The 13032-nt window shown below is 38.5% G+C and overlaps 1 protein-coding gene across 3 annotated transcripts in view; it reads left to right on the forward strand.

The window, feature by feature from the left end:
- NCAM2 (neural cell adhesion molecule 2) overlaps positions 1–13032 on the forward strand; it is a 193650-nt gene that overhangs the window by 151836 nt on the left and 28782 nt on the right. For all 3 annotated transcript variants that reach the window (XM_083439234.1, XM_083439235.1, XM_083439233.1), the window contains exon 15: positions 1081–1261. In XM_083439234.1, coding sequence (XP_083295360.1) covers positions 1081–1261 — 181 coding nt within the window. The remainder of the gene's footprint in view (positions 1–1080; positions 1262–13032) is intronic.

A 13032-nucleotide genomic window follows, 5' to 3' on the forward strand; every position in this document is an offset into this window, starting at 1 on the left:
AGCAAATAATATTCTTTCATCCAATATAACGCTACTTCAGAAAGAAGCTATTGCTTTAAATGTTTTGTTGAGAGTAATGCTATGCCATAGTGGTGGTTTACTACAGAGGAAATAACTGTTACTACTTTCCCCAAGCCTTTCTGTACTTTATATTTCCTCAGAGTGCTGTACCAGTGAACTCTAGATTATAGCGATGGGCAAGAATTTGTTTGTTTAATTATTACATTCATTTTTGTTACTAAAACCTCATATGTTTTGTTATTCATTAGTTCTTCTCATTATTATTTCATTTGTTTCCAACTGTTTTCATTGGAAGACCAGCTGCTATTATACTATCTGTATCTTCTGCTTTTTCCATCTATTTGGAATGAAACAAGAAATTAGACTTGCCAAATTTCAGACAGATATGAGAAAGGGTTCCTCTTTTCTAGGCAACCTCAAAAGCCACCCACCCACAGCCTAAAAATGGGAAGGAGAACTGGTTTTGAACAAGGAGAAAGATGAACCTCTGCACATGGGTTGAAAGGCTTGGAGAGGCAGAACAAAAGGTTGCCCAATATAGCGTGAAATCCTCCCCCCATCTCTTCTCCAGCTAGGACTGCTGCTTCTCCCTCCCACCCTCAATTCCAAGTAAGGTAGCTTCCAGAAAAGGAGGCTTTCCAGGGCTATACCAGGAACATGCAGTATGGAGGGGCAGTGCTGAGCCCTCCCAACAGCAAAGTCATTGCAGAGTTGCTACCACTTATAGAAGGTGCAGGGTAGCACTGAGGTCCGGGCTGTGTGGGTGCATCAGTTCAGCCAATCCAAAACTCCTACAAGTACATCCACAGAGCCTAGCCAAACCCTATGTAACTCCTACACTGTCTCAGCAGGTAGCAGTAACTCTAGTGTCTGAAAGGGGACAGCACAACACCACTTCTCCATATCAGCAGCTCCTGGTCAGTTGCTTTTTATATGCTTAATAGGAAAGTACAGTCATATATTAGATGACTGATGTTGTAGTTTGGGACTTGCTTTCAACTGTACTCAGTTTAAGGACTAAATTCATCACAATTTAGACTGTTCTTTGCATTTTTACAGAAAGATAAGGAAGACCAATGGGAAGTGAAAAAGTTTCAAGGTAATAAAGACCAAATTATTCTAGAACCGTTGCAGTGGACAATGGTCTATGAAGTGCAAATTACTGCCACCAACAGACTGGGATATTCAGAACCAGCTGTGTATGAATTCATCATGCCACCAAAGCCCAATATAATTACAGGTAAGTTAATTCTAACATACTGTACTACTAACAGTTATTTCTGCTCTTATTTTAACATTAGTGGAGAATTGGTTTTCTATATTTTCTAAACATCTTCAACATTTCTGGCCCTGCCAGATATACCGTTTGTAGCGTTATAACTGGTGGGGCTTTTATCTTTCTTTTTCTACATGCTTCCACATGGCAGCGTTATTTCATCACTATTCCAAAGCACTGCAGTCATCAAACCACTTTTTCTTCTGCAGCAAAATTTCTGACATTTGTGGAAGATCTGGAATTCTTCTGCAATCTTTTCAGAAGGGGGTTGTCCATAGCCAAGACCAAAAACTCAGAGAGTTCCTACTGCCTAATCTCCCTCACAAACAGAATTCCAGAACATCAGGTGTGGATGCAAGAGGTCTGTCAGTACCCTGTCTCATAACTCTTACACTGGTTTCAGGCACAAAGTAAAGGAAGGGGTCTGATTACAGGCACAGATTTTTTCTCAGTCTGAACCCATCCCACCATTGGTATGGGCAGTGGGGAAAGAAGCAATCAGCCTCCCAAAAAGCAGCAACATGTGACAGCTAGTGTGGGCGGTCCGCTACAATTTTGCTGCCAAAATCATCAGAACAAAGAACAGTTATAGCACTACAAATGGTATATCTCAAATGGCACACAGTTGCTTATTACTGGTATGACTATTTCCTTATTACTAGCAAAATCACCAGCTACAAGGTTTACAATATTCTGTTGATTTTATGCACTGACATATGCGAACAGGTCGCTATTTCAAAAGAAACCACTTACCATATCTCTGCAATTTTACGGTCTACAGTTTGGTAGTTACATCCACCTAGCAGTAATTGGTTTTGTTGCAGTAGCACTTAGAAGAAGTCTCTGCATGGTACTGCATGCATCAAACAACAGGCTCCTAGAGGGTGACATTAAAGGAGATGATGGTGCAGTTGCTAGCAGATTGTTGCCTGGAATATTAAAGTCTGGTGGAGTGGCAATGCCGCCCTGGGATCATAGTGTAGAAAAGAGCATGCTAGGCATTTTTGAAAGCACGTTAGTCAGGTGACATCTGCCCCACTTGTATAGCATATGATACTGGTCATTCTGCAGCTGCCATGGCACAAGTTTCCATACCAGAAGAGGTGGACTTGTGGCCATCCAGATGTTGTTGGACTTCATGTCTAAACACAGGGCTGATGAGAGTTTGGTGTCTGACAAAATCCAAGAAGCCACAGCTTCCCTATCCCTGTTCTTTTCCATGACTGTTTGGGATCAGGTTGTCCAAAAGTTACCAATAGGTACTTTAATTAGAAATCTGAAGAATATTAATGGTGCCTTGTTTGCCTGACTTTTGACTTGAGTGTTCGGTTCCCTGTGAAATTTTGTCAAAAGTTTCTTTTAGCTATAGGCCACTAGGTAATTCCTGTGTGGCTATTAGTTAGAATGCAATCACATTTTCATGAACTATTCAAATGAATTTTCAGACTTGGAAGGAATTATAAAAATTGAATTCTAGTAATGATGTGAAAATCAGATTTCAAAATCTTGCTGGGTAAGGCCTGGAAACAGACCTGATGGAAGAGTGTATCTTTCCTGATCTGCATTTGAACCTTAAAAGGGTGGTGGTGACCTCTGTTGTCTCCCACCACTGATCATGCCTTGCCAAACCCCAATGTTCCTGTAGCCTTGTTGTGGATTTGTTTACCCCATACATGGTTTCAGTCTGGTTATTTCTTCATGTGCACCTGCTCCCTTGTGCCTAGAGCATAATAAAAAGCAGATAAATTTTATTCAGAATCACAAAAGAAATTGTGCAAGATCTGAAACCTTGCAGAAAATAAATTACAAGCCTAAATGAGATAGGTCTCTGTGATTAATGGATTATTTCTACAGAATCATTTTTTAAAAAAATTCATTAAAATAAAAGTTGAAAGGGAAAGGGCAAGACAATGGGTGGGAAGATGGACATTTGCCATGTTTGGATAATCATCCAGGACTTTGTAAACAATGTTTTAATAATGCCATGCATGAATGATCTGGCTACACTCTCATCCCTACACTGTTCCCATTATCCAGCAGTGTGAACTTTTTGGCTTGCGTTAATCCAGCATTCCATTTTACACCTGAACTACGGAACTATGCCTGAGCTAACAAACCAGGAAAATAAGGCTGGGTATCATTATTGCTTATAAAGCCTTGATCAAGCATCCAAACGTGGCCATTATGACACATTTGGTATCAAATATAACTCCATTGAGAAGGATTTCTGCCATCCTCAATTACTTTCTAGGTCTCACAATTATATCAATATCAGTTTGGTATCCAGAGCAAATTGGTAGAAAACTAAAACTAACATTATAGGGTAATTTGAAGGTAGAAGTTGATTACTTGATTCAACCATCATCAAGACAATTGCTATCTTAGGAATCCACATTGATTATTTTTAGATAAAATTGAAAGCTTCTAGACATATCTCAGTTCTCCCTAGAGTTTAACTTATGTACAATAATTCTCAGCATATTAAGACTGTGTTTATCAGCGAGGCAGAATTTATTTGTTGATGTTTGGGATGAATAGCTGCTGTTTCCAGTCACAACCCTTCAGCTTACATAGCAATATTTTCTTGACTATGGACTTAAGCCAATTATTTCATGGAAGCGCACCCATCAGTCATTGCATTTAGGACTGTTTTCAGATTCCACAAATATTATGACCTTTTATGTCCCTGACTGGAATGTCTTGCATACCCTTTCAAACAAAGTGCCATCATGTGTGCTAAAGCATCTTCACTCTTCCTGACCAAACCCATTTTGTCATAGGCAGAGATGATGGATAATCTATTTAATGTGATCGTGTTGTGCTATATACTTGCAAAAAATGTCAGTGTTCATCAAGTTAAACCATTCCTTTATATTTTCATTAATTACTCGCAGCGGCAGCCTTATGAACTTTAAAGGTTCACCTGGAGGTTAAAAACATTTACTTTTATTTTACGTATAACAATATGTTTATATTTTGAAGCTTGAATAAACACAACACTGATATATTCTTTTCTGCAAACCCCCATAGGAAATGTGCGAAACACTTCTGTTTACTTTTGCAACTAGAGTTTCTTTCTTGCTTCATAGTTTTCTGTAATGGTAAGGTGGATTCAGTACCTAATTTCAAGATATTCTAGGGTACAAGCCTGTTCCAATACTGCTACCTGCTTCCAAATTTCATCACTATGGAAAAGAGCTTTCAGTTCACTCATATAGATTTACTTACAGAATAAAATTAAATTTAAAATAGAAAGAAACATTTTAGATCTGAGGTACTCCCAAAAGTGCACCCTGAGACTTGATGTGCATAGTCTGATTATTCTCCCAGGAAATTCACTTGGCATATGCTAAGAAGGACACTCAACTATTATGCACTTCTCCCAAGGCTAAAATATGAAAGTAAAAACCGGTTTGAAATATCACTCTGGTGGCCCCTAGCAGAATTTAAGGCCTGAAGTGTTTTGCAACACTGCGGGTATGGGTAGGGGAGAAATTGCTGTATAGAAATCTCTATAACATCAGTGAAAACTGTGTAGGAAATAAGATGAATAAAATCTATATTTGTTTGTTGGAAACAGATAATATGTATAGTACTTGTTAATTATTACATGTCCACCCCACCTTTCACCCAACAAGTGCAGGGTCGTGTACATGCCCTGCAAGGGGGCCAACGTGAATAAAAGATGGGGGGGTGGCAGGTAAGCCACATAATTGATCAAAATACACAGCACACAAACACCATTTGAATGGTAGTACCCATCCGCTTGGGGGAGGGGGATGGCCCCCTCAAATACTTTAGGGGGGGGCTGAAGGGATCTCAGCCCCTAGGAGTTGGCTCCTATGATGCCCTCCACATTTTATCCTCAAAACACACCTTTGAGATAGATTAGAATGAGAGGGTGATTGTCCTAAGGCCACACATCTACATAGTGCCTTATTAAGGATATAATTAAGGCTGGAACAAACTTTTTACAATAGTAACTGGTGGAGGAAAAGTTCAAATTCCCGCACGGTACTTGATTCCATGAATGATATCAACATTCAATGCTTACAGTCATTTGAAGAATTTAAGCTGAAGAAAAGACCCATTTAAATATCAATTATTTATTATAATCCAATACATGACAACTGTATTAAGAGCTGGCTTAATTTTTGACTCTGTTCTCTATAATCGGGCTCCTTAATTATACACCTTTAAATGTAACACTAATGTCTCAACAAATGAAACTGATATGTAGAAAATGTAAGTTGAAAAAAGAGACATTGCACATACTTTTGTAAACCAAGAAACCTTTAATAAAACATCACAGAGAGAGAGAGAGAGAGAGAGAGAGAGAGAGAGAACTTTAGGAGCCAGGCAAAAACATTTCTCTTCAACCACCCTATATCTTTTTAAATGTGTTTGTGGGAGGGGTTGGGGAGAGTGGGGTTATTGTTTCGTTCTTGTTTTTATTATGTATTTTGTGTTTTTATCTTGTATTTTTATGCTGTGAACCACCCTGAGATCTAAGGATGAAAGGCAGTGTACAAATTTAATAAATAAATAAATGCACCTTTTTAAAAAAAACAAATTATCATAGAAACAAACCAACTTCAAATTATTTGTAATGGAGCAGGCTTGTTTCAATAAACCATATATAGTTTACCACATTTTCGGTTTGGGATGCAACACTAAGATAATGTAAAACAGAAGCAAAAGCTTCCAAACTCCTCAAGACCCCACCAGGGGAAGGGAGTAAATCAGAATGCTCATTAACTGAAATCTCAGTTATCCGAACACAAAGAATGATACCCAAACCTCATTACACCAGCAGCTGATTCAGATATCTGAACAGTCGAAGTTTGCCCACTTCCTTACTTTTTTGTCTTTTGCCAGGGAGGGAGGGAGGAAGGGAAGGAGGGAGGGTACGAGGGAGATCGGACAAGTCATGATTTATTAATCTTCCCATAAGAAATAATGGAAATCATCAGCTTGTTATGCAAACATTCACCTAACAAACAATTTCCTGGGGATGTACTGTTGGACCTGTGTGTACATGAGTTCATTGCTTACTGTAGCTCATCCTCATAATACTAAACCACTGTTTAACATTAATGTGTAAATGCAGCCAATGTGTAAGAAGAGAAGCTTTCTCATGAGCAAGTCTTGATTCTGTAAAAGACTCTCAAGATCTGCAGGATAACAAAAAGCAGTAAAAGGACACGCCAAAATGCGAAATTCACCTGAAAGTGTAATTAATTCACTATTCAGGATGAAAGAGCCAATGAGACCCCCTATTAATTCAATTACTAATTACCTGAACTGAAAATATATAACTGAATTGATAAAAAGTGTGCTTGCCATTACTGAGTTGACTTTTGTAGAAGATTTCCTCTCCACCAAAGGGATTGAAATGAACAAGAGGAAAGTTCCGGGTCCTGAACTGATGCCATTGCTTTAGTCAAACAAAGGAGTACAGCATTTTCTGGGAAAGTTAAATTATTGGGTGAAATACACATATAATTTACCACAAAAGCGGCACTATGATTCCGGGATGTGTGTCAAAATATCAGTTGGATGTATTATCACCGGAGCAAGGAGCACAGTCTGCAGATATATAAATCTATTTGGACAATGGCTGACATACGAATATGAAACTGGGAATGCAGAAGCAAAGGGAATACCATTATGTCCTCTCATCAACCAAAGAAACAAAGACCAATGAGATGCTGCTCCTTCACTCTCCTAGGAAGAACATCACAGGAAGTGAAAGATCATCTTGTGTCTAGCTATCAGAAGAGTGCTGGCCTCTGCGTTAGCCTAAGGAACAAGGGTTCCTGGGTTTTTGTTTTAATTTATGTAGCCTGATATAAGCCACTTTTTGGAACCTGATTAAGAGATGGTGTGCAAATCTTCTAAATAAATCTGATTGCAGCACAAACAAGATACACAGAAATCAACAAATAGTTGCTGGGAATCTGATTTTATTACTATATCTGGGCAAACTGCCCAGAATTAAGCAGATCACAAACTCCTTATACCACATTTTAGGATTCAACAAATGATAAAAATGCAAAAGTAGAGTTGAATGTTGCACCTGCATGACAGGTAAATGCATATTTTAGATGTTATTTCTGGAAATTTAAACTCTATATTGAAAGCTGGTAAGATCTCTGAACCTGAGCTGCAGGCCCATGCAGGATTACTTGTCAAATCACTCCCTCTAGCATACAAAACAATGTAGCTGTGATCTCTGGGTGAGAGACTACAGGAATTGCAGGTGGGATAATTTTGGAAGGTGCTTGATTGCAAGAGCAGGCACTAAATTCTCACCCAATGCCACAAAGGAAGGGATGACTTGACTTGAAATTCCAAGATGCACTTAATAATTACATTTACTGTACCCCAATATATCTATTCACTACATGCCACAAGCATCTCCTCAGTGATGGCGGTGTTGTAGTTAACATTCTCAGTGCAGTAGCAAATGGGATGAAGGATGGTGCCATACAATTAATGACGCCCTGCTGAAAACTCATGGCAATGTCGCCTTAAAGAACGTGAAAGAAAGAGAAGCAAAAATGCTCATTTGACATTGACCCAGGAGTGTCTTTTGCTGAAATCAAGTGATACTGTCTGCTTCAGAGATAAAACTTCAAAGTAAATAGGGCCAAAGATGAACACTCTAGCATTTGGTGCATCTGCAGACTGGATCAACAAGATCTCCAGTTATTTGCTAGAACATTTTTATGGCTGAACAGATGATGCTGATTTGGAATTTCCTGAGCCAGCTGGTCTTTCCATATTACAAAGAATAGCCCCACTAGCAATGCAGTGAGCTGCACACATTCCATGAAGGGACTGACACCCTGATGACTCACGGATAAAACGCTTATAGGCCATCAAGAGTAAATGGGAATTAGGGAAGTGAGTAGTAAAGACTCCTCTATAGCGATGTACTACTGACATGTCCTCTGTAGTTACAGGAATTCTTTCTTAAAAGAGTTATATTATTTCTCAAGTCTACACAGCCTTGTGCCAGGTAAACAGGAATTACAAAATGAATCTTCATTGGAAACTGAAAGTAGCTGAGGCAGTTAAAATCACACAACGTCTTGTGTGATCACCCCAGAAATGACTTCAGGATTTAGCGATGCTCTCAAAATGACTCAGTTGACTGTCTTCCAGAACAAAACAGTTAATTGCCCAGCAGATTCATGTCCAAAGGAAAGAAAGCCAGATTATGATGGAATAAAGGGGGAATCGAACTCTGCTGGGCATTTTAGCTCTAAACTTTTAGAACAAATGACAATGGGTTCTATGCTCCTTTCTGTTTTAGATTTATCGTGGCAAGATAAGGAAGTGTTTCTCCTTGCCCTAGCAGAGCACAAGATATCAAAGATTGAGCCCATTCTGGAGATTCTGGACCAAATTATGTTAGTCCTTTGTATGCTATCTGCCATGTTTTAGTGGAACAGCTGACGTACAACTAAACCGAAGGGCGATTTAAAGTGGATACTTTCATGAAGAGAAATTCCAATAAATATAACAGTCATAATTCTAAAGTGTAATGAAGCATGATGATATGATCCTCTACATCTCAATTTTATTATTATTATTTTCATCAAGATATGGGATTCTACTCATATTGGCACATTCCAGTGGACCATATTCCAGATCTGTGCAAAGCTACTGTATGAACTATATCTCAAACATTATTCCCAGGATGTTTGAGCAAAGACTGACTGCAGTTTTGTGAAAAGCAGCCTTTCAGGCTTTTTACTCCTGAAAACACTTACGACCTTGCCTAGGTCATCAGTTGTCACTATGTGGGAATGAACATGGATAAAAAGTAGAAAAGAAGAATGCACATTATCTTTAACTTTTATTTTTGGGGGGTGGTAATATCAAATGGAACACGTGATTTCTGCCTTTGTCCTTGTAAAGGGTCTTGGTTGTCAGGAAGGAACTGAGTAGTGAGGACAGAGGTGCTCAGCCTGCCTGTCAGCACATGTCCAGTAGGTCAAAACCCATCAGTCAAAAAGGGACCCAAGCACCTTTGGGCCTGCTTAGAGCTCTAGAATCTGTGACTTGTATATGTGTGGTTCTATGTGTGTGACTGCATAGAGGACCTGATTAATGAACAACAATTTGGGGTAAGTGCAACCATTTTTTTTAATTTTTTTTTTTTGCATTTCCTGCACTTGTAAAATATAGCTGCTGGGAATGTTATACCCAGGGGCAGATAGTTTTCTGCACCAAGCAAAATGTAAATCTGTTTCGTCACCATCACCACCATCATCAACATCAATGTCAGCTGCGTTACCCAAATTGCAATTAAATTCTGATACTTTTCAACTTCAGCACTTTTTGAACATTAATTAGCTCTTCAGGAAAAAAAAAAGTAAGAGAACACATCACTTTGTATTACTGCCCTAAGTAATTTACCTTTACATAATTAAAGCTATTATGGCATTGTTCTCAAATGTGGGCTGAAGTAGCTATAAGACTGAAGAATGAATTTGCCCAACAACAAGTGGACCTGCATTTTATGCACTTCTTTTCTGCAATCTAGAACCAACATAAAATGCTTGTAAATATGATCTTCCCAAATATTTTGTGTAATTTTAGTTTGTAAACAAATGATGCATATATTATATACTTGGTTCTATTCCATTTATCGTAAGTTATGGTAAAATTATGATAAGACTGTTCTTCTGTATTTTGCATTAAACCCTATATATCTATATATTTCTAGTGTGCTTACACAGTAACTTTCCCCTATACTGTGATTTATCCTCTCCTGTTTTGCTTTCCCTTCTAATGTCTTTCATTTTTTAAAAAAGAAAAATTATTTAAATAACTTGCAGAAAATAACTTCAAGGCAGTGCCTATTTTCAGATGAATAACCACAGAAAAGTTGCTTAAGAAGAAAGGAAGGATGCCAGAACACATGGGGAACTGAGGTCTTTAGAACTGTGGAGTGAGTCTTCAGGGACTATAAAATTAGACAGAAGGAGGCAGGGAATGAAAGCAACAGTTCTTTAGCAACACAGGTGTTCCTTTTGCTTGGTGTCCAAACAACTTACTAATCAGTCACAGCTCTGACTTCACTCGTTGACTGTAATCACTGAAAGATGTGAGCAGCCAGACTGACATGTCACCTCACAGAAATAACTTAGAGATTTGCCTCCATGTTTGCTTCATATCTTTCCTTCTGGGAGGTCTAGCACCTCTTTTTTAAATCTCAGAGTCCAGGACCCCTGCTGACTGCAGGTCTTGTAAATTAGTACCTTCTGTATCTACCTCTTGGCAGCTCTGCCTGGCATAGAATCAAAGAATTATAGTTGGTAGTGACACAGAGTCATCTATTCCAATCCCCTGCAATACAGGAATCATAGATTTAAAAATCCCTGACAGCTGGTCATCTAACCTTTATGTAAAAAACCTCCAGTTAAGGAGAGTACACAACTTCCCAATAGAATCCATTGCACTGTTGAACAGCTTTTACTACCAGAAAGTTCTTCCTAATGTTCAGGCAGAAACTCATCTCATATACAGTGGTACCTTGGGTTACATACACTTCAGGTTACAGACTCCGTTAACCCATAAATAGTGCTTCAGGTTAAGAACTTTGCTTCAGGATAAGAACAGAAATCATGCTCCGGCGGCGTGGCGGCAGCAAGAGGCCTCATTAGCTAAAGTGGTCTTCAGGATAAGAACAGTTTCAGGTTAAGAATGGACCTCCAGAATGAATTAAGTAGTTAACCCAAGGTACCACTGTAATTTGAATCTATGTGTCCAGATCCTACCTCTGGAGAAACAGAAATAAGCTTCCTCCGTCATTGATGTGATTGCCCTTTAGATATTTGAAGTTGGCTGTCATATCATATCAGGATAGACTGTTTTGGCTGGAATTCAGCATTGATCATGTAGAAATTTCTAAGATTGATATTCCCCTAGTTTTAAGTACATAGTCTAAGATCCAAAGAGTGTACCCAAGGACACAGATATGTTCTCTACATCATGGGCCAGAATGTTTGTGATACAATGAGGATTCAATATAGAATCAATAAAAATATTATTAATAATAATTAAATTTGTATACTGCCCTTCACCTGAAGATTACAAGGTGGTCCACAACACAAACATATGAAATGAGAACAGACGAATACATAATAAAACAAAACTGGCAATAAAAACAAACCAATAATGCCTCTCGCACAAACACATTTAAAAGGTCGTAGAGTATTAATCAGCCAAAAGCCTGTTTGAAGAGAAAAGTTTTTGCCTGGCACCAAAGGATATATTATGAAGGCGCCAGTCAAGCCTCCCTGGGAGAACATTCTACAAATGGGGAGCTACCACAGAAAAGTCCCATCCCAGGGTTGCCATGTTTCAAAAACAGAAACGTTTTTGAGCTTTTTTGAGGTTTCGTTTTGTTTTTTGGCCAACAGAAGCTAGGCTATCCTTGTCCACGTAAGGGTGCAGCTGGGTTACTGGCTAAACCTAACAGAAGCTAAACCATGCTAGCAAGGCCACCTGAGCTTCAAGAGACAGCTGTGGATCCAGAAGTAACCTAGAGATAAGAGTGAACAGGGGATTAACGTCTGATACTCTGAAAAGGCCATTTTCTACACTGGGCGACTGAGAAGCTGTCAGCTCCTGGGAACCTGAACAAGGATGGGCAACTTATGAGTAGAGGAATCAACATTTTGCCCAAAAGCCATGTAAGAGCCCTGATGGGTATGAGCCTGAAAAACATCCATTTTTCTAACAATCTCTGAGGCAGTCATATTTTATGACTGAGAAAGATTTCTGTTTGCCAGTGGAAATTTAATCTGGCGTGTGATCTACTTTCTGGCCTTAAGAAGAGTTGTTCACTGAAGGCAGGGGCAAAAAAACACATGCTCTAATTGTTTGAATCAATAAAATTTTAAAAGGTCAAGGGAGCTCTGAGTGCTGATAATTCTTATTTTATTATTTTTAATTCTCTGTTTTATTGATGAAAGTGTTGCCTTGAAATTGATAGTAATTTTGCCACTTCATACCTCCGCCATGGGAAAGGAATGTGTTTTGATAAGAGATAGTGCCGTTAAGAACTTAAGGTGAAGATGGCAGATGTAATGAGACTGAGTTGTTAATAAGATCAAGAACATTCAGTTTTGCAAATACATTGTTGGATATTCCATTGACTGTTGGCATCCTTCAGGAAATGTTTGATGAGCAAATAAAAATGATTAGAGCTAAGATTGATCAAATGGTGAATGAAAGCAGACCAGAGAAGGATGAAATGGAAAGCAGAATTTAATATGTCACAGAGACTTCAGAGAACAATCTGGATAAAAGATTGCCAGAAAAGGAGGGTGAAATTGTAGAGTTGGAGGCAGTGGTTGGTGAAATAGAAGAAACCCTTTACACAGGAGTTTAGAGAAATGAAACAGCCAAATGCTGGAGTCCTGATGGAGTAGAATGAAGTGTAAACAGAAGGATAATTTTTGAAAAATCAAGATGCAGAACCATGGCAAATTCAACAGGAAATGGAAGAAACTGAACTGGGTGTGAATTGATGAATACATCATAAGTAAAGAACTATGGAATATTATTTTAATATATGATCACAGCAGAAAGAGTCTTATGTGGACAAATATGGAAAGAGTTATTATTGTTTAATGTGGAGGAATGGTAGTTGAAGTTATTGGAGAAGAAGTTGATACATTTGATTGGATAAGAACCATTTCAGACTTTTATTA

Source organism: Podarcis tiliguerta (genome assembly GCF_965153285.1).
Source record: "Podarcis tiliguerta genome assembly, chromosome: 4".
In the NCBI taxonomy this organism is placed as follows: Eukaryota; Metazoa; Chordata; class Lepidosauria; order Squamata; family Lacertidae; genus Podarcis; species Podarcis tiliguerta.